This window comes from Abramis brama (assembly GCF_963993115.1).
Source record: "Abramis brama genome assembly, chromosome: 5".
Taxonomy (NCBI): Eukaryota; Metazoa; Chordata; class Actinopteri; order Cypriniformes; family Leuciscidae; genus Abramis; species Abramis brama.
In genome coordinates, this window is record NC_139967.1 from 36,236,174 (window position 1) to 36,258,930 (window position 22,757).

Consider the following 22,757-nt stretch of genomic DNA (forward strand, 5'->3'; position numbering starts at 1 on the left):
AAAAAATAATACTTAGTGCTGCTGGTCTTACACTAGACTGCTGTCATACATCTATTTAGATATTTGTATATTTAATATTTAATCCATTCTGCTATTTGTATATTTATTTATATTTTGCTTACAGAATTTTTTTTTTTGCATAAACATTTGCATTGTACTGAAACTGTAAAAACTGTGGCCTATGCAAACGAAATTTCGTTCTGTACACACTTGTTGTATACTGAATGACAATAAAGTCTGTCAAGTCAAGTCAAGTCAAGTCATTTTGAAGTGGCTAGCCTTGAAGATGAGCTAAAGTTTCATAATAAATGGTGCTTTTTGAGCTGTATAACTCACTGTTGCTCTATTCGATGTGCACGTTTTCTCATTTGTCTTCAATGATGGTACCATCTTTTCTCTTGAGCACACCACAGGTCTGGGTATGTCCTATTGCACTTTTGATAGCCTTATACATAGCTTTAAAATTTTCGGAGTTTCTTGCCATTTCAATATTAGGGTATAGAGTGTCCCGGTATTCTTTGGCACATTTCTGAACTGTTGTTTGTGCAGCAGATTTGGCAGCATGATATGAGCTTGCTGCTTGTCTTGTGGTTCTTGACTATAGCTTGACACTTTTCCTCAAGAACTGGTTGAGTAATTTGTAAGGAGGCATTGTACCAATCAGGGTTTTGTCCTCTTTTCTTTCCAAAAGTTTGTAGAGCAGAGTGATAGATCACATTTCTTATGTCTTCCCAGATAGTGTCAGGGTCTGGGGCATTGGGAATGTTCTGCAACTTTTCTTCAAGCCTGCTGCCATATTCCTCTCTGAGATTTGGGAGCTTTGTTTTGTGAATGTCAATCTTTTGGGACTGTTTCACTTGATGGTGGAAAGGCTTTGGTTTAATGGTTATGGATGACACTAGATTGTGATCAGTGTCACAGTCAGCGCTGTGGTACAGTACTGTGCTAAAGTCTTAGGCACTTTAGTATTTTCAGCCCAAAAAATGGTTTTAAGCCAGTAATTTATATCTTTTGCTGTTGTGTGTCAGCAGGAAATATTAGTTCTCTTACGAGAGGTTCTCTCATATTGCGTAAGTTGCTTACGCTACGGGAAAGTCTTCTTTCTTCGAGATCTGAAGCCAAAAATTATCCTTAATTTTGTATTCATTGTCAACGCAGTGCGGCAGCCGGCAGACCAAGGCAGGCTGTATAAGCGTGCTCATTGGCTGCTCGGCGGCAACTGCTTAAGCCTATCAGTGAGCCTCGTGAAACGTGGCCTCCAATGAGCCTCCACACCCTTCTAACCGTCAAGATGGGTGTGGCCAGAGTGTATATAACGAAGGCTCACAGGCTGAATATCTGATTTTCTTGTCTTCAGCGAAGCTCTTCGCATCGCTGGATCTTGAGAGCCGCCGCCGTTGAAACCAGCGACCAGCAAGCCTAGGACAGCGCCTGAAGAAGCCGGCCGCCTTCGCCGCCTTCAGCCATCCGTGCCTGCTACGCTATCCGGCGACATATCCTTTTACTGCTGTGTGTGTTCGCCTACTGCGACACATACTTTCTCTCATTCTAAAAGAGCACGAGGCGTTTTTCTAAAAATGCCTCGTTTTTTCCTGCGCCTTGTGCCGCGAGCACGCCGCCACCGCACTCTCTACGGGCGGCTGCCCCGAGTGCGAAGAACTTTCAATGTCGACCCTGCGGGCTCGACTTGAAGTTTTCGACCAAGCTGTCGTTCCGCCTGTCCCTGCCGGGCCGCGCAAGAAGAAGCGCCGCTCGCAGAGACCACCGGACACTGATGTGACTGAGGAGCTCGCCGGAACTTCTCCCTCGAGCTTCTCTCTCGCTCGCTCTCTCCGCCCCCCCCTCCCGGCCGTTCAACCGCCGGCTCTCGCCCGCGCCGCCGCCGCGTCAGGGGATGAGGCGAATGAGATAGATACACTCCCTCTGTTCGAGCCGCGCTACTGCGCCGCTCACAAGGGATGGCAGAAGTGGACGGTCTCGGAGCGAGCTTCCTTTCCCTTTGTTCGAGCCGCGCTACTGCGCCGCTCACAAGGGATGGCAGAAGCGGACGGTCCTGGAGCTCTCTTTACGTTACAAGAAAGCTACTCCGTCCTCGCACGTCACTCACCGGCGAAAGGAGAACAGAGTGTTTTCGTCCCGCCCTGGCCGGACCTACCTCCATTCCTCACACATTTCTCAGTCCCCTCTTGAGTTCAGGCGACTGAAATTGTTCATATTGCAGTATACGAGCCTGTTATAAATACACGCACGCCTGCAAGCAAACGCCGTCGCAAGACATGACGCTCTTATATGCTCGCTCTAACCGAAAGCTAATGTATTCTCCCCTGTGGCTCAGTGGCAGAATCTTAGGCTTTTGCGCCAGGGATCCGGGTTCGATCCCGGCTCTCGCGGCAGATAAAAATGTATGCTGTTCGCTTCTCCAAGCTCGCGGCAAGCTTTTCTTATTTACAGAAAGCGAACCCGCTCTCCCCCTTGTTGGGCCGCGCAGATTGCGCCGTTCACAAGGGATGACAGAGCGGACGGTCACGAGCAACGTTCAGCGCGCGCGCCTCACTCACCGGCAAAAAGAGGAGAGAGAGTGTTTTCGTCCCGCTGTGGCCGGACAAACCGCCAATTCTCACACATTTCTCAGTCCGCTCTTAAGTTCAGGCGGCTGGAAATATTACTATTGCAGTAAACGAGCCTGTTTTTATTACACGCACGCCTGCAAACAAACTTGAGGTCGCTCACTTATATGCTCGCGCTAACCGAAAGCTATTGTGTTCTCCCCTGTGGTACAGTGGCGGAATTATAGGCTTTCGTACCAGAGACCCGTGTTCGATCCCGGCTCTCGCAACAGATCAAATTTATGCTGTTCGCTTCTCCGAGCTCGCGGCCAGCTTTTCTTACATACAGAAAGCGAACCCGCCTCTCGCACCCCTCCTACTCATGGTGCTCGATTATTATTGAGCCTCTATACACGAGGGAAGAAAAGACGGTTAAGTCCCGCTGCGGTTGGACCACCGTCAAAGCTTCACGCTCTGTCAGTCCCCATTGCCATGGCTACTGCAGATGTTTACCTCGCAGCCAACGAGCCGGTATATCTACCCGCTCGCCTGCGCGCAACCACCGTTCTCACGGCGACCCAGAGAAATCTCAAATGAGCATAATGTCTGGTTGCACGGCTCACGCCGTATGTGTTTCAAATGCAGTGAATGTGCCCACGTTTCCGTGTTCACCCCTGCACACAAGCACTATAAATCCCGTGTCTCTCACAGAGCCCACTCTCATAAAGCAGGCAGAAGCCGCTCGAGTGTTAAAAGTGGGTCACGTGTCCACCTCCCCGTGCCCACACCTACTCACTGCCCGCTCTGTCACACGGCCTCTCACGACCGGTCATGTTTTAAATGTAAGTCCTGTGCGTTTTAAATGCAAGTCCTGTGCCGCCCTCGAGCGCTCACACATACTAACAAACATTTCGCCCTGACACCGCCCTCGCGCGTCGCGCCTCACACTGTATGTTCCCCGTCCAAAGCCACTGGGATACTGTGTGTAAAACGGCCAGCTATCGCTGCATGCGAGCCGCCGTATCTAAGCACCAAGAGCGCGCGCGCTGCGCCCGCGCCTCCGTTTCGAGCTCTCGAGCCCGCGACGCGCGGCAATCAGAGCTCGGAGGCCATTCTGCCCCTGGCTGCACACGCGAAAGCGTGGGAAGCTATTCCAGGCGCGTCAGAATGGGTGCTAAGCACAGTAAAACAGGGCTATACTCTGCAGTTCGCTCGCCGCCCTCCGCGCTTTCAAGCGCGTACCGAGACCAGAGTGAATGGGGAAGTAGCACATCTACTTCGAGCAGAAATAGCTACACTTCTGTGCAAAGGGGCTATAGAACCGGTTTTCCCCTTCTATGAGCGAGTCGGGCTTTTACAGCCGTTATTTCCTCGTTCCCAAGAAGGACGGAGCTCTCAGACCAATTTTGGATCTGAGACGTTTGAACAAAACTCTTATGAGAAGACCGTTCAAAATGTTCACAACCAGGCAAATTCTCGCGCAAATTCGCCCGAGGGACTGGTTTATATCTCTCGATCTAAAAGACGCGTACTTTCAGATCCAGATAATACCCCGTCACAGGCCATTCTTGAGATTCGCCTTCGACGGTCAGGTATATCAGTACACCGTCCTGCCTTTCGGCCTGTCGCTGGCACCCCGTACATTTACGAAGTGCATGGACACGGCTCTCGCTCCCCTGAGGGGTCGGGGAATGCGAATTCTGAACTACTTGGACGATTGGCTAATTCTAGCACAGTCAGAGGCCGAACTCATCGCCCACAGAACAGTGCTTCTAAGCCACCTGGACAGCCTGGGGCTCACGGTCAACTGGACCAAGAGCTCATTAGTGCCCAGTCAATCAACCTCTTTTTCTGGGTTTGGATCTGGACACTGTGGCAATGACGGCCCGCCTGTCGACACAGCGCGCGCGCTGCATTCGACGCCTAGCTGCGTCTTTCCAGCCGGGCAGCACCGCACCTCTCAAGACATTTCAGAGGATGCTGGGTTGTATGGCTTCAGCTGCAGCAGTGCTTCAGCTGGGTCTGTTACGTATGCGCCCGCTACAACGCTGGCTGAATGCCCGAGTGCCTCTCAGAGCCTGGGCTTCCGGCGGCATTCGAATCAGAGTGACTCAGAGCTGCATTTCAGCACTGAAGCCCTGGTTAGCGGCCGACTGGTACCAGCGGGGAGTGACAATGGGAGCCATCTCGCACCGCAAAGTTATCTCGACGGACGCTTCCACCTCAGGTTGGGGCGCTCTTTTCGAGGGCAAACCGGTCTTTGGCCTGTGGTCAGACCAGGAGAAATGCCTCCACATAAACTGGAGATGATAGCGGTCAAGAACGCGCTCAAGCGCTTCCTCCCATTTATACAGGATCACCATGTGCTAGTCCGCTCGGACAACATGTCAGTGGTATCCTATGTGAACCGACAGGGCGGCGTCAGATCCAGAAACCTGTGCAAGCTGACAGAACGCCTTCTCGTGTGGGCTCACCGCTCGTTGCGCTCGCTGAGAGCCGCGCACGTGCCGGGCCACCTGAATGTCGGTCCAGACAGACTGTCCAGAGACATCATTCCCCCGGGAGAATGGTCCCTGCACCCCCAGACAGTCCAGTTTCTCTGGCGCCTATTCGGCAGAGCGGAGGTCGATCTCTTTGCGTCAAGAGACAACGCTCACTGCCCGAAATTTTTCTCGAAAAGCGAGGATGCGCTGTCCCAGACATGGCCCAGCCTCCCGCTGTACGCTTTTCCCCCGATCAGTCCAGTTTCTCTGGCGCCTATTCGGCAGAGCGGAGGTCGATCTCTTTGCGTCAAGAGACAACGCTCACTGCCCGAAATTTTTCTCGAAAAGCAAGGATGCGCTGTCCCAGACATGGCCCAGCCTCCCGCTGTACGCTTTTCCCCCGGTCTCCCTGTTACCACAGGTCATTGCGAGGATCAGGGAAACGCACCACCCAGTGCTTCTTATAGCCCCGCGTTGGGAGAACCAAACCTGGTACCCAGAGCTGGTGAGGCTGTCGCACTCATCCCCATGGCCGATCCCCGTGAGAAAGGATCTCCTCTCTCAAGCCGGTGGATCGATCTGGCATCCCCATCCAGAACGATGGTCTCTGCATGCATGGGTAATCAACGGATACCCGTTGACCTGCCAGAAGGGGTCGTGAACACGATCACGCAGTCTAGAGCCCCCTCCACGAGACGGCTCTACGCGTCTAAGTGGTCGGTGTTTTCTAAATGGTGCGCTACTAAGAGCTTAGATCCACGTGCATGTGGGGTCCCACGGGTGCTCTCCTTCCTACAAGAGCTGTTGGACAAGGGCAGGTCCCCTTCCACGCTCAAAGTGTATGTGCTTATTGCAGCGTTCGCTGAGACGACGCGCGGCCAGACATTAGGAAGGAACGAGCTTATTATCCGCTTCCTCAGAGGAGCCAGACGGATGAATCCCCCGCGGCCCCCCTCGGTTCCTATTTGGGATCTGTCCTTGGTCCTGGAGGCCCTGAAGGCTTTTCCCTTTGAACCGCTTGAATCTGTGGATTTAAAGTACCTTTCGCTCAAAACCGTTTTTCTGATAGCTCTGTCTTCAGTAAAACGCGTGGGGGATTTGCACACGCTATCTGTTAGCCCTGCATGTCTTGAGTTCGGACCGAACGACTCGAAAGTCATTCTCAGACCGAGACATGGTTACATCCCCAAAGCGATTGGAACCCCTTTTAGGGCACAAATTATTTCCCTTTCGGCTCTGCCAGCATCCGATAATGGGGACAGTGATAACCTCCTATGCCCTGTCAGGGCGCTGAGAGTTTACATCACGCGCTCCGCCGCTTTCAGGCGTTCCGAGCAGCTCTTTGTCTCCTTCGGGGGGCGCACCAAGGGTCTCGCCGCCTCGAAACAGAGCCTGTCCAGGTGGATAGTGGACGCAATTGCAGCAGCTTATGCCTCCAAACACCTGCAGTGCCCTCTGGGTATCAGAGCCCACTCTACTAGAAGCATGGCCTCTTCGTGGGCATGGTCCAGTGGAATTTCTATCCACGATATTTGTATGGCGGCGGGCTGGGCCTCCCCATCGACATTCGTGAGGTTTTATGACCTGGAAGTTCCCGCCTTACAGGCTAAATTGCTGTCAGTATAAGTGACATGTATGCTCTGCCCAGTCGCTCATGTGCAGACTACGTTCACATGCTGACGATATTTCTGGCATGTTACTTAGGGTGAAGTGTTTTATACTCAGACCGGCTGGTCCGCTCTGTTTATCATTCCCCGTTACGCGCTGTTTACCGGTGCTGGCCCGCGCTGCTGGCCGCCCGTCTTCCACTCTGCTGCGCGGGGGGTTATTCTCTTCGTAAAAGACCGATGATGTCGCTCTTTTCTTCCCCTAATGTGTGCTTATGTACTGTGTGGGCTCGCGCTGCCGGCCCCACTGTTTTGCACTGATATATACTTATAGACCGGCGGCGCCGCTCTATTTTATACACTGAGTGAAGTGCTTTGTACTGTGCTGGCCCGTCTCTCCGACCGGCCACCTGTTCCAGCAGAATGTTTTCCCCGGTCTCCCTGGGTTTCAAGTGCTGGATGCTCGGCGCGCACGGCGTTGACAATGGGTTCCCGTAGCGTAAGCAACTTACGCAATACGAGAGAACCTCTCGTAAGAGAACGTACTCGGTTACCTAATGTAACCTCGGTTCTCTCTAGAAGAGGGAACGAGTATTGCGTAACCTGCCGTGTCGCGCCACGAGCTTTTGCGCTTCAGACTACGAAAACCAGATATTCAGCCTGTGAGCCTTCGTTATATACACTCTGGCCACACCCATCTTGACGGTTAGAAGGGTGTGGAGGGCGCGAAGCGCCCTCATTGGAGGCCACGTTTCACGAGGCTCACTGATAGGCTTAAGCAGTTGCCGCCGAGCAGCCAATGAGCACGCTTATACAGCCTGCCTTGGTCTGCCGGCTGCCGCACTGCGTTGACAATGAATACAAAATTAAGGATAATTTTTGGCTTCAGATCTCGAAGAAAGAAGACTTTCCCGTAGCGTAAGCAACTTACGCAATACTCGTTCCCTCTTCTAGAGAGAACCGAGGTTACATTAGGTAACCGAGTACGTTTACATTTCCAAACATTCCTTTTGTCATTAATTGTAATAATCCAGTGAGATTTTTATATTCACATGGAGTCTGACAACAGCCGGTATGCTCCACATGGAGATCTGATCTCACCATAATCGAGTCCATCTGGGATTACATGAAGAAACAGAAAAAACTGAGACATATTAAATCCAGAAAAACTGTGGCAACGTCTCCAAGACGTTTGAAGAAACCTACCTGCAAAGCTGAAAAACCATGTGCGAGTGTACCTATAAGCTGTTTTAAACGCAAAGGGTGGTCACACCATATATTGATTTGATTTAGTTAATAGAAGTTAATTGATAAAAAAAAAAAATCTATTTATGAAATTATTTTTGAAAGCCTCCTCACTTTACAGCATTTTTACACAAGTGAGTAACTGGAGCTTTGCAGGTAGGTTTCTGTATATGTACTGTATATATGTAAGTTCATGACTTCTTTTCTGTAATTCTGCTTGACAATGACAAACTCAAGCTGATGATCTTGGGTGGCACAAGGCCATTGACCATTCTCATTCATGTGATATCCTGTCACTTATTGCAGTGGATGTTTGTGTACTGCTGATTAGGTTGTTACATATAGCGAATCCAGTACCATATAGCCTTGGTTCATCAACTGGCTTCCCAAACCAGTAAATTGTAAAATTTGCCTTCTTGATGGTACCTGTTCTTGCTAATCTTATCTCTTAAAGAGCAGTGACATGGACAATTTGTTTGGAAAGTTAATTATCAAGGACAGCTGTCTTTCTAGCATTAATATTTTCGACTAGACCTTTGTATGTGGTCATTCCAGTGGTTATTGTCCTTGCATTCCAAGTTAAGCAAATGGGTTTCTACTTTTTGGATGGTATAGAACACCCATTCTGGTAGTGCTGTGGTGAGTGGTAGCACCTTATTGGTCAGGGGCTGCCTGTATTAAAGAAGGCGGTATCTTTGGATTGGTCCCACCCACTCTAAAATGAGATCCCTAGCATCATCCCCATTACACTGGCTTATCACTGGTAACCTCAAACTGGGTTTTTATTTTTTTCTGCAAAATCATATGGTTTCCTCTGCCGAAGAAGTGGTTTGTCGACTTGTTTGTCACTGCCAGGACAGTTTAAGATACCTTGGGTGGTCCTAACACTTTTCAGTGGCTTCTCTCGTCCAGATCCCACTTGATCAGAGGAGAGGCAATGCCAGTACATCTGAGAGACAAACTGGATGCAGGGGCTGCCAAAGGAGTTAGAAGTGCTGGGGCTCGAAAGCCTTATTGGGGCCCCAGCACCACTGAGTGGCTGTTGACCATCTAGTAGGATACTAGTGAGAAGGTTCCTCCGCTCATAGAACGATGGTGGGAACCATCAACTATTGGTCAAAGTACCCTATCAAGACATCCCCTGTAGACAGTTTCCTGCAGTTTAAGTCAGTGTCAGTGTGCCTGCAGGTATTAAATCAAGCATCGCGTTAGTTCAGGCAGGCCACGTCAGCCAAGCCCGCATCAGCTGGTAGCCAGCTGTTCATGACGCGGTCCAATCCGGTGTCGACATCTATCTCAGCGGCACACATAAATCTCACACTCCTTCAGCATTCCCACATAGCTTGCTGCTCGCATCTAAACTTGCATGGCTGCAAATTAAAATAAAAACTTCAGCAATGAGGAAACTGCTATTTTTAGCATTTGTATTTACTTTACTCACCATGTCCAATTTGGATTCAGACGAAGAACAAGTTTTCTTAGAAAACGCCGGCGAGGATTTAGATCCGGACAACGCCCCGAGTATAAGGAGAAGTTCGCGTCTGGCCAACAAAACTACTCCTCTGCTCGCTATAGCCGACTGGCCTGTTCCCAAAGTCCAGAGCGCAGATTAGAACTAGACACTTATTTAGCCATTATCTCAGACCTCGCTATGACCTATGGTGGGACCCTTTTCTACGAGTACCACAAATCTTTCTCTGCTAAGGCAGCAATGTACATTCAACGGTTCAACCAAAGATTGGACTGGTCGGTAGTAGATTTGGCTTTAATAAGTAGGCATTTTACAGGTCACCGCGCTTTATCATGTTCATTGTGCGGCTCTTTAGCGCATACCTCTTCTCTGTGCCCGAGAAGTGCTAAAACTCCGACAGGCCGTGTTCCCAAAGACGAAGCAGCCGAAAAGGTTACCCCAGTGATTCATACCCCTATGTGTTTCAACTTCAATGAAAATGTGTGTAGATTTTCTAATTGTAAGTTTATTCACGCTTGCAGTTATTGCGGAGACGGACATCCCAAGTCCGTGTGTCCTCGGAGAATGCATATATTAAAAAAGAAAAAATAAAGCCTTCAACACCTGTCAACGTTCCAGAACTTGACAAAGCTTTAAAAAAGCATCCCAATCGCTGTTTTGTGCATTATTTAATAACTGGACTCATTCAAGGTTTTTTGGCAGGTTTAACATTTCTCCCAACAACCTCATTTCATTGCAATAATCTGCAATCAGCCATCAAAGAACCTGAAGTAGTCGACAGTTTATTGGCAAAAGAGGTTAAGAAAGGTTATCTGATCGGCCCTTTCGATAGCTCCCCCTTTCCAGTGTTTCGCATCAATCCTTTAGGTATAGCCACAAGGAAATATTCAGGAAAAAAGCGTTTAATAATAGATCTGTCAGCTCCTCACGACAATATTCACGTACCTAGCATTAACAGTTTGATTCCTCTTCCTAATTTTTCTCTTTTTTATGCTTCAGTAGATCATGCCATTCAGTTCATTAAATCAGCTGGTAAGGGCGCTTGGCTGGGCAAAGCCGACATTGTCGACGCATTTAAAATCATGCCACTTCACCCATCCCAGTGGCACCTCTTCGGAGTTCAATGGCGTAATAAAATGTTTTATTCCGTTAGACTTACTTTCGGCTGCCGCAACAGTCCTCGTATATTCGATACTTTATCGGAAGCGCTGTGTTGGATTCTTTTAAATGAAAATAAGCTGCCTTTCGTGCTTCATTTGTTAGACGATTTCTTGGTCGTGGACTACCCAAAATCTAAACCCGATCGATGTATTAATATTTTGAAAGAAACCTTTAATACATTGGGTATACGTCTTTCGGAAGAAAAAACAGTGGGACCAGTTAATTCAATAGAATTTCTCGGCATCGTCCTAGATAGCAATCTCATGCAAGCTTCTTTACCTCTAAATAAATTAGATCGAATCAGAGAAGTTATTCAATATTTTTTAAACCACGATTCCATCACTAAGAGAGAATTACTATCTATGTTAGGACATTTAAATTTTGCGATGCGAATCATTCCACAAGGTCGCTCCTTCATTTCTAGGCTCATTGATTTATCAAAAACAGTCGAAAAATTGCACGATTCCATCAATATAGATTCAAGCTGCAAATCCGAGTTGCATTTTTGGTCTCTTTTATGTGAAGGGTGGAACGGAATTTCTTTTTTTTATAACGATTTAATAGAAACTTCTATCAGCCTCAAGTTCTTTACTGACGCCGCTCCTTCTATCGGATACAGAGGTTTTTTCAATAATCATTGGTTCGCTAGCGCTTGGCCAAAAGAATTATCGAATCTTCCGGCTAACACGTTGTCAACAGCACTGTTGGAATTATATCCCGTCATCGTTGCGTGTATTCTCTGGGGCAATCAGTGGTCCAGAAAACAAATTCTCGTTTACTGCGACAATGAAGCAACGGTTTTTATTATTAATAAAGGGCGCTCCTCAGTTCCCTTCATTAATAAATTTTTGAGGCGTCTCATGTGGATAAGCATTATCTGCAATTTTACTCTCCGTGCTGCTCACATACCCGGCCTCGACAATAAAATAGCTGACTGTCTGTCTCGTTTTAAATTTCAGGAGTTCAAAACTATGTGCCCAGATGCCTCTCCTTCGAGCCTGCCTTGCCCAGCATTCGCCCTGACTGTTCTCGACTAAACGCCACACTGCAGTCTTATCTTTCCGCAGCTTCTCTGTACATGAGATCCGGTTTAGCTAATTCTACATTAAAAGTGTATGACTCTGCTTGGGTTCGATTTTCAACCTTTTGCTTTACATTGTCTGTTTCTGTCTTGCCTGTCAACATTGCTATTGTATGTTCTTATATAATGCATTGTCATTTAGCTCAAAAAATGCAGCCCTCCTCCATTAAAAGTCAGATTTCAGGCATTCAGTTTCATCTAAGATGCTTGGATCCATCAGTCTGCAGTCTTTTGGGGCATCCATCTATCCGTCTGCTGCTTGATGGCATCAAAAAAGAAGCGCCAAAAGGCAAAGACAAACGCCTTCCTCTTACATTCTTTCTTGTTAAAAAACTGGTTGTTAAACTGAGACAGGGTTGCTTCACTCCTTATGTGGATTCACTTTTGGAAGTAGCTTTTCTATGTGCTTTTTATGGTTTTCTCAGGGTGGGTGAATTCACTACACGTAACAACCATTTTGATCCCTCTCACGATCTCACGTTGTCTGATATCACTTTTGACGATAATTTCTTTTCCATTTTTCTTAAACATTCAAAGTCTGATAAAGAATCTAAAGGTATTTCAATTGCCATTGCTCGTACTAACACAGATTTCTGCCCTTTTAATTCCATGTCCCGGTATCTGAGTTGTCGCCCTCATGCTCATCCCGATGAACCTCTATTCATCACTGAGGCGGGGAAAGCCATGTCCAGAACCTGGTTCGCCGCCCGTCTTCGCTTGGTCTGCCAATCCTGCGGCCTTTCACCTGAGCTATACACGTCGCACTCTTTTCGCATCGGAGCAGCTACATCAGCGGCCTCTGTCACAACGGTTCATACACTGAAAGCTCTGGGAAGATGGTCTTCTGGCGCATACGAACGTTACGTTCGTCCTGGACTGAAGGATATTTTAGATGCTCAAAAATCTATGGAATCTGTCTAATCTATGATTTTTTTTTTTTTCTTTCTTTCTTTCTTTCTCCCCCCTCACCATTTAACGTTCGTGTTGTAATTCTATTACGTTGTATTTTACCGACGCAGTTATAAAAATTAATAATAATAATAATAATAAAAAAATAATTAAAAAAAAGGGTGTATGCTTCCCCTGCCGGATGGCCATTCGTATTATGCTATGCATACAAGCTTGTAGTAATTGGCCGCTGCTAGGGGTGTATGCTTCCCCCTTTAAGCTCGCATAATTCACATTAATCAGCTCAAGAGACACGCTTGCGCATCTTCGTTACCAGAAGCGATGCTTCACAGTACAATCATTCACTGGCTATACATTAACCATATATAGGTTAACTCGTACGCACTCGCCTAAGCAGCACGCTTGTTGCATCCTAAATTACTCAGCCAGGGGTGATGCTTCCCCCTTAAGGTAAGTATGTCACGCAATTTGGAAATATAGAATTGCAGCCGCTAGGGGTGTATGCTTCCCCCTTTTTTCGCTGAGCCTCGGACGTCGCTTCCCATATTAAATTAAATAATTATGTACGCCAACATTCACGTTATGGTCCATTCAAATGCTTCAGTTGTGTTGGGGGGTATCGGCTATATGGTTTGTTTTGGGGGGTTTGCCTTGCAGCTCTCCCGCTCTGTCCAGGCATAGCTGCATGGACAGGCGTGGGAGTTTTGCCCAGAACAGTTCCATACCGCCAACACTAACTGTATGCTATATTATCGCAATAAATCTATTTATCCATACTTGGCGAAGTGGTCCTGACTGAAATCAAGCATCGCGTTAGTTCAGGCAGGCCACGTCAGCCAAGCCCGCATCAGCTGGTAGCCAGCTGTTCATGACGCGGTCCAATCCGGTGTCGACATCTATCTCAGCGGCACACATAAATCTCACACTCCTTCAGCATTCCCACATAGCTTGCTGCTCGCATCTAAACTCCCTCCTCCAACCCCAACTCCTCCTAACCAACCTTCATCTTTCTGATCACTTGTTTTCTTTACAGTGTAATCTTGGCAAATTTTATTATATATTGTATTTCACATGTAATTGCTCATTTCAACAATGTAATTGAGAATTGTAATCATGCATATACTGGTTCTGTTCTGTACCCCATGGGGGGTTTGCCTTGCTGCTCTCCCGCTCTGTCCAGGCATAGCTGCATGGACAGGCGTGGGAGTTTTGCCCAGAACAGTTCCATACCGCCAACACTAACTGTATGCTATATTATCGCAATAAATCTATTTATCCATACTTGGCGAAGTGGTCCTGACTGAACTGACAGGTCTTCTATAGGAGTGTGTAATCCATATGCTCACCTAACAATTCGGCTATACTATTACTCAGTACTTAAATGCATAGTTATACTGTAACAAGGACACCTTCAAATAAAGTGTAACCAAATTAAAAAAAATTGGTGAACTATCCCATTAATTACTAATCAGTGGCTTATGTAGCTAGCTTATGTAAGCTAGAAACGTGTATTATGCTTAGGTCATGTGTATTTTTTCAGCTTTGGTTTCTTCAGCTGGGAGTGGGATCCAGCTGGTCTAAAAATGTTATAAAAGCAAAAATGTTCTGTAAATAAGACCAGTTTTGCTCTGTCCACTTGTTGAGAAATTCAGAGTAGCACATTTTTCCATCTTGTCTTACTGTCTTCATGAAATGTCAATAATATGTATTATTTACACTCATGCCATGAACATTCAGCATTGTAAAGCTGTCAGGTTTTGGAGACACACGCGGTCACTAAAAATAGCACTTTCCAAGTTGGAACAAAGAGTTTTGGAATTATGATAGGCTATGTGTTGCCATTTTATTTCCCTTCACTTTCTCAATATCTAGAAAAAAAAAAAAAAAAACATATTTCAAGTAGTTTAATTTAAAAGAGCAGTCATGAATGACCAATGTTGTGAAAAGTTATTTTAAACATTACTGTTTTGACTGTGAAACACTGGTTCTTACAGTGAGGATAAACCAGATGTTTAAAATCAATATTGAAGTATAAATTATACATATTTCAGATATAATTAGATAGGGATTCCAAATTTATAAATATAGCCATTTATAAAAAATAAAAAAGAGAAAGAAATAAAAGAAATGACTCTTATTAGAGAAGAAATTTACACTAAAACTTGATACTTTAAGTAAATCATATTTTTCATTGTGGCGCAGAGATGCAAAATTATTATTATCATTAATAAGCTATTTAACATAAAAAAGGGGAACATATTATGTGGTTAAAGCACAATGTATGGTACAGTTTAAAAACTGTCACATTCAATCTAATATGATGGATTTATAGGGCTCATACTATACAGTATCTTGGGTAAGTTGAAAATGTCATTTTCAGGTCTATGATCAAAAAAATGGGCTGATAAAACACATGACCATGTTGGAAAATGCCTTGTGCATTCTGAAGTTTTTCCAAATCCCTTAAAGTATAATATGAGAAACACAATGTATTTTTCAAACAGATGGATCATTTAGCTGTTAGCTTGTGTTCATAACAGATGGCTCCTGCATCAGTCAAATCCCTGAGTCCCCTAATTAATAGTTTCCATAATGCAGATCTCCTCTTTTGCTTGTTATGTTTAAGTGGGCCAAACACGGATCTACACTGGCAAACGAAAAGCACGTTTGAGAGCTCACAATGAGACATTCATCCACAACGATGCGGCCCTTTACACAGCATGACATTACAAAACCCAGCAAGCTACTATTGACATGGAAACTAACCAACTAGCAAGCAAGTATTTAAGTAAAAAAAACTCTGAAACCAGAAGAGAAACTAGCTGTGCTTGCCCAGCCCAACATGTTCCTGCTTAATGCGAGACAGAGAAAGTGTATTCATGTCAGTACACTGAAAGTACATGTGATTACCTTGTTTAAATGTTTCCACAGTTGAGGGGAAAAAAAGAGGAAGATAAACGCTTAAAGAAGAAGTCTGTATTTCAAACTAGCTTAAAGACCCCTGGTGTTGAAAATCAAGCTTTTAATGTTGTTTATAAGTGGTGTGTTAAATATGCTTTAAGACCAACCATGTGCAAATTCATAAGTCAACAGTACACCATTTAATTTTTTTCTCCATAAAACTGCAGTGAACCAAAGACAGTCTACAATCGCTGGTGTTTCTGCCGCCACAAACTACCTTGTAACCAGTCATGTCAATATGTGATCATTAATGAGTGGATCTCTAAGCTGGTGTGAGTAAATTACAGATACTCTATCTGTAACTAGATAGAATTTCATTTAAGCTGAAATTTCATTTCATTTGGCATGACTATTTTTTTTTTTTTCAAGGAATAATTTTTTTAAAATATGTCCTTTTGGTGATCAAAGGTGAGTTTTAAGGGATAAAATGATTGACTGGGGGGACTTTAAATGCTGAGGTCAGGCAGTTCATATTTAAATCAGTGCTGGCTTACTCAATGACCTGAGAGTATAACCGTTTGTCTTGAAATGCTACACAATATCCAGGAAGAGAAACAGATGGCCATGGGGGAAAGAAAGTTACATAAACATAAAGCATCTATAAACGATATGAAAAACACATTATTCAAATGTGCTATATCTCATCTAATTGTGTGACACATCTGAAAAACACAACATTATGGTTCCATACTGTCACTGATTGCACATGATTACTATAGGTTTATATTAGAGAATAATACTATTGTATAATAAATATAGGAAATAATCCTATTGTAGCCACCCTGGTTGCTTTTGAAATCCCTTTATAGCATGCTGATCTCTGCTTAACTTCCATTGATCTCACCACTATTGAAAAGCTCGATGAAGTCCAGAGCATGCTTCAGTATTGTCCTCATGGACTCAAATACATTGCTTCTCAAAACACCCTGTGGCTGAGGGCCCACCTCAAGACCTGCAATAGAAACACAACTATATAAGTCAGTGGTTCTCAACTGGTGGGTCATAACCCAACAAAGGGTCACAGGTCTATTCTGATAGGATAACAGACAGCAGTGTAAAACCATGTTAAATGAGGTGCAACTGTTACGGTAACACTTTACAAGAAGGGTGCACTAATAAGCATTAATTCATGCTTAACTAATGCACAGATAATTATGAGTTTATGTATGATTCATGAGGAACTAAACCATTCATTAATGATTACCGCATCAGACACAAATAAAGAGTCTATCTGATTAAAAGATAAAGTAATATATGAATTGCTATTAATTAAACATTTAATCATATATTATTCCTTAACAACATATAGTATTAACTAAGTGTAAATTAATGTGCTAACCATAATGGGTCAAAGCCATGCATTTTAACTTCTAGTTGTCTGCTTTAATTAATCATTAGCTAATGATTTGCAAAGATATAATTATGTTATGACTTTACTTGTTGAGGCACATGACTATTAACTCATTATTAAGTAAAATGGCATTAGGTTTATGGATTTTGACATCCCCATGTACAGTGGAATCCTTGTTGTAAACTGCTTGATATTGAAATCCATGGCTTAGCGTGGATGTCAAAACCAAAATGTCATATTACTTACTTAATAATGAGTTAATAGTCATGTACCTCAACCAGTCATAACATAATGATATCTTTGCAAATAAAGATGCCATGTAAGATGTAGTTTCCATCTTTGCAGTGTAAAGATGACTATTTGTTGATGTTGATAAAATGATATTGGTAACAGTCTATTGTATTCTGATTGAAGTTATTGGTTAAATTAAAGTATCCTGGTAATACCAAACTCTGCTACTTCGCTTTGCTTCGTAGACAGAGTCTGGCATATCATAACTGAAAAGCGTTTTCTTTCTCGCGGGGGGGGGGGGGGGGGGGGTTGGGGGGGAGCGCTTGTCGGAAGTTTAAAATCATTGGCCAATCACATAACGTTTGGTTATGGCGTGTGTTATGCGCATGCTCAGCCGCATCTAACTTCCACTGTAAACACATGTATGATGCGAAAACAAAACCATCGAGCGAAATACCGGAGTGAACATGGCTGTGAACGACTTTTGCAGATTATGTGAAGTAAATCTACGCATCCACGGTACAATCAGCATCTACGTCACGGCTCTCAGCCCGCCCTCTGTTCGTTGATTGGCCGGCTGTTTTCAGCTATTACGCTTTCTCAGACTGAATACAGAAGCAAAATGAAATTGAGCGGAAGTAGGAAGTCTGACGTAGTCAGGCTAAAATTAAAGTACTTTAATATTAAACTATTCAGCAGTCCAAATATTAAACAGATTTGGGCTGCTGAATATCCCAGGACTTTGTACTCACCAATTGGGTGTTTGGCCACAGAGCGTGTGGTTGAATACTTCAGCTGTGGGTGTTCATTTAACAGTACTGAACAGGTGTGGGGGGCCATAGCTTTCTGTAAGGGGGGAAGAGTAAAGATGTCTGTAAAGAGTAAAGAGTTCTTGTCTGTGTAAAGATGATTTGCTTAATTTCTTATTTTATGACATTAAGAAAAATTAATGTTAAAAAAAAAAATAATTAATTAAAAAAATATATATTAAAAAAAAAGTCTGGTATGTTTTGGTAAATAATGTAAATTGGTAAATTGTACATGCAACAAATGTTTTGGGTAGGTAAGATTGAAATATTTTTGAAAGTTATCACTTATTCTCACTAAGGCTGCATTTATTTGATCAAACATACACTGTAAAAAAAAATTACATCCCCTAGTCAAAAATTTCAAGTGACCGATAACATCTAAATTTTTCAATTAGTCTGACGTATTATTTCTCATTGAGCCAATGTTAACAGACTATTGCAACAAGAATTTCACTTGGCCCAATTGAAAAATGTAGATGTTATCGGTCACTTGAAATTTTTGATTTGGGAGGGTTAGAAATTTTTTACAGTGTACAGTAAAACAGAAATATTGCAAAATAATACAATTTAAAAAAACTATTTTACATTTTAATATATTTTAAAATGTAATTTATCCCTGTGATGGCAAAAAGCTGAATTTTCACGATTCTTTGATGAATCGAAAGTTCAAAAGGACAGCATTTAAAATATAAATATTTTGTAACATTATAAATGTCTTTACTGCTACTTTTGTCCTTGCTGAATAAAACTCTAAAACTCTTCTTTTCTTTTCTTTTTTTTAACTATGAAAATATAATGCTAAATTGTTTTAATAACATTGTACAGTATAATTGTTACTAGTTTCTTACTTTGATATAATGCACCATCTGAAGGTTGAAGAGGTCTGTTGAGCTTTCCAGAATGAGGGTGGAGCCCATGTTTGAGGTCGTGTTGTGAAGGTCAAAGATGACATCATATGCATCTGAGCTTCCTTTGGGCCCGAACATCTGATTGATTTCCTTGGCCCTCTGGACTTCATATGGCAGCCCTTGAACATCTGGAGCACTGTGGATGGAAAGTGCCTTTTCAATATTAATTAACAATTACAGTAATAATGAACAAAACACAAATAGTTAAATTAACAAAACAATCTCTTTTCAATACATAATGCAAACAGAGCAATACATTTACTTAATTCAGCACTTGGTGACTTAAATAAACATGTGCCAGCAAATTATAAGATGCTTAAGTTCAAATCTACTAAATACTTTGAAACCTTTGCCCTAAAATAGCATACAGGAAACTGGGCAGGTAATGGTGTTAAAATCTCTTGAATAGCAGGTAGGTGCGGATATATCATTAACTCTTTTAACAGATAAGTGAATGACAAAAGGATCAGCTATTACAAAAATAATAACTAATTTACTTATTTAAAGACAAATCTAAACTAGAGACTTGAGGGACCATTATGACTTAGATTAATATTTTATTTACTGCTCCAACTGCTGAGTTAGAAAAAAACAAAAAAAGGTTCCAGAAATATTCCTATTCCACAAAACCACCAAATTTATACACTTTGTTGCTACTAGGAATAAAATAAACTACAGAGATACATGTAACAAGCACACAAAGCAAGAGAGGACAGAAAAATAATGCAGAGAATTTCATCAAGCCTTCCAGCTGGTCCAAAAAAAATTATAAAAACAATCAACATGTGAACATCTCTTGTGTATGTTTCGCCTTTGTTTTGCAGGGGGACAAATGGAAGACGGTGTTCTCCACCAGCAGTGGGCACTATGAATATTTGTTCATGCCGTTCGGATGGAAACAACAGTCCGTCAGTCTTGCAATCCTTCATCAATGACGTATTCAGAGACATGTTGAATCGATGGGTAATTGTTTACATTGATGACATTCTAATTTACTTCAATTCCCTCACTGAACATAACTGTATGCCAAGACAGATAAATAAATAATTGTCACACCTGCGCTGTAACCAAGCTCTCCAGACAACTGCCTGCCGGTCTTCTTCAACCATTTCCCATTCCCTGACCTGACGACCATGGTCTCACATTGCCATTGACTTTATCACAGACCTCCCAATATCACAGGGCAGTCGTGGTCCACTGGTTAGCGAGTCCAACTAGTAACCAAAAGGTTGCTGGTTCGATTTTAGTACCGGCAGGAAATGACTGAGATGCCCTTGAGTGATGCTCCAGGGGCCCCACAGCATAATGGCAGCCAACTGCTCCGGGTGTGTCACGGTTTGCAGTGTGTGTGTGTTCACTACTCACTACTCTGCTCCTAATGTGTGTGGTTAAATGCAGAGGACTAATTCCACGTATAGGTTACCATACTTGGCCTTCACTTTCACTTTTTTTTCACTTTCAATACCAATACTGTGGTTGATACCTTTTCTAAAGCATGTCAACTTATCCCATTAACCATGCTACCCAAAGCCTTAGTGACTGCTCCTCCTGAACAGTATTTCATTTCTACGGCCTGCCTGAGGACATCGTCTTTGACCGGGTGCCCAATTCACTTCTGATGTACTGCCATCAGATTCAAACTGATTGGAGCCAGCATGTCGTCTGGGCTGAATACGCTCAAAACTCCCTCCGCAAACCTGCCAATGGCCTTACACCTTTCCAATGCACTCTGGGATTTCAACCTCCTCTGTTTCCCTGGGAACAAGCTCATGTCTTCCTCCAACGAGCAGTGAGAAGGCAAAAGGAAAAAGCGTACTCGGTTACCTAATGTAACCTCGGTTCTCTCTAGAAGAGGGAACGAGTATTGCGTAAGTTGCTTACGCTACGGGTAAAGTCATCTTACAAATGTCATGAATAGAAATCCCGCTGGACCAAGCCCACGATGAGGCCATGCCATGCACTGCAGGTGTTTAGACGCATAAGCTGCTGCGACAGCGTCCACTATCCATCTGGACAGGGTATGTTTCGAGGCGGCGAGACCTCTGGTGTGCCCACCAAACGAAACAAAGAGCTGCTCCGAGCGCCTGAAGGCGGCGGAACGCGTAATGTAAACTCTCAGCGCCCTGACAGGGCAGAGGAGGTTATCATCGCCCTCGCTACCGGATGCTGGCAGAGCCGATAGAGAGATGACCTGTGCTCTGAAGGGAGTGCCAATCACCTTGGGGACATAACCATGTCTCGGTTTGAGGATGACTTTAGAGTCATTTGGTCCAAACTCGAGACACGCGGCGCTAACAGATAGATCCCCCACACGTTTGACCGATGACAGGGCTATCAGAAAAACGGATTTGAGCAAGAGGTATTTTAGACCCACGGAATCTAATGGTTCAAAGGGATATGTTTTCAGGGCCTCTAGGACCAAAGAAAGATCCCAAATAGGAACCGACGGGGGCCGCGGGGGATTCATCCTCCTGGCTCCTCTAAGGAAGCGGATGATGAGCTCGTTCCTTCCTATTGACTGGCCGCGCATCGACTCCGCGAACGCTGCAATAGCCGCCACATACACTTTGAGCATGGAGGGGGACCTGCCCTCATCCAGCAGCTCTTGAAGGAAGCAAAGCACCCACGAGACCCCACAAGTTCGTGGGTCTAGATTTTTGTCGGCGCACCATTTGGAGAACACAGACCATTTAGACACGTACAGCCTTCTCGTAGAAGGAGCTCTAGACTGCGTGATCGTGTTCACAACCCCTTCTGGCCAGGCAATGGGTATCCGTTGATTATCCATGCATGCAGAGACCAGCGCTCTAGATGGGGATGCCAAATTGAGCCGCCGGCTTGAGAGAGAAGATATCTCTTCACCGGAATCGGCCATGGGGCTATGTGTGACACGCTTCCCTGATTCTCTTGATTACCTGTGGTAACAGCGAGATCGGAGGGAAAGCATACAGAGGGCGGCTGGGCCAGGTTTGGGCCAGTGCGTCCTCGCTCTTTGAAAAGAACTTTGGGCAATGAGCGTTGTTTTTTGACGCGAAAAGGACGACTTCCGCTTTGCCGAAAAGGCACCATAGCAACTGGACTGTCTGAGGATGCAGGGACCATTCTCCCGGGGGAACGCTGTCCCTGGACAGTCTGTCTGGGCCGTTGTTCAGGTGGCCCGGCACATGCGCTCTGGGAACCGGTTTGGTTCTCCCATCGCGGGGCTATGAGGAGCACCGAGTGGCACGCTTCCCTGATTCTCTTGATTACCTGTGGTAACAGTGAGATCGGAGGGAAAGCATATAGAGGGCGGCTGGGCCAGGTTTGGGCCAGCGCGTCCTCGCTCTTTGAAAAGAACTTTGGGCAATGAGCATTGTTTTTTGACGCGAAAAGGACGACTTCCGCTTTGCCGAAAAGGCACCATAGCAACTGGACTGTCTGAGGATGCAGGGACCATTCTCCCGGGGGAACGCTGTCCCTGGACAGTCTGTCTGGGCCGTCGTTCAGGTGGCCCGGCACATGCGCGGCTCTCAGCGAGCGTAGTGAGTGCTGAGCCCAAATGAGGAGGCGTTCTGTTAGATCGCAGAGATTCCTGGATCTGACACCGCCCTGGCGGTTCACGTAGGACACCACAGACATGTTGTCCGTACAAACTAGAACGTGGTGGCCCCATATGTATGGGAGGAAACGCTTCAGCGCGTTCTCGACCGCTATCATCTCCAGACAGTTTATATGAAGCCGTTTCTCCCGGTCTGACCACAGCGTTTCTCCCGGTCTGACCGCATATGCAGTAAGCCCAGCTGAAGCACTGCTGCAGCTGACGCCATACAGCCCAGCATTCTCTGAAATGTTTTCAGAGGAGCGATGCTGCCCTTCTGGCAAGACGAGGCCAGGTGTCGACCACGGCGTGCGCGCTGTGTCGACAAGCAGGCCGTCATAGCCACAGAGTCCAGCTCTATTCCCAGAAAAGAGACTGACTGACTGGGCAGTAATGAGCTCTTGGTCCAGTTGACCG

At 44.9% G+C, this 22,757-nt stretch overlaps 1 protein-coding gene across 4 annotated transcripts in view; it reads right to left on the reverse strand.

Annotated features, from left to right (window-relative positions):
* aspa (aspartoacylase) overlaps positions 1–22,757 on the reverse strand; it is a 62,443-nt gene that overhangs the window by 18,701 nt on the left and 20,985 nt on the right. For all 4 annotated transcript variants that reach the window (XR_014606127.1, XM_084113296.1, XM_084113295.1 and 1 more), the window contains exons 2-4: positions 18,704–18,899; positions 17,799–17,892; positions 16,309–16,416 (exon numbers count right to left, since the gene is read on the reverse strand). Coding sequence is in view for 3 of the 4 variants with exons in the window: in XM_084113296.1 (XP_083969422.1) it covers positions 16,309–16,416; positions 17,799–17,892; positions 18,704–18,899 (398 nt within the window). In the remaining variant the exon portion in view is untranslated. The remainder of the gene's footprint in view (positions 1–16,308; positions 16,417–17,798; positions 17,893–18,703; positions 18,900–22,757) is intronic.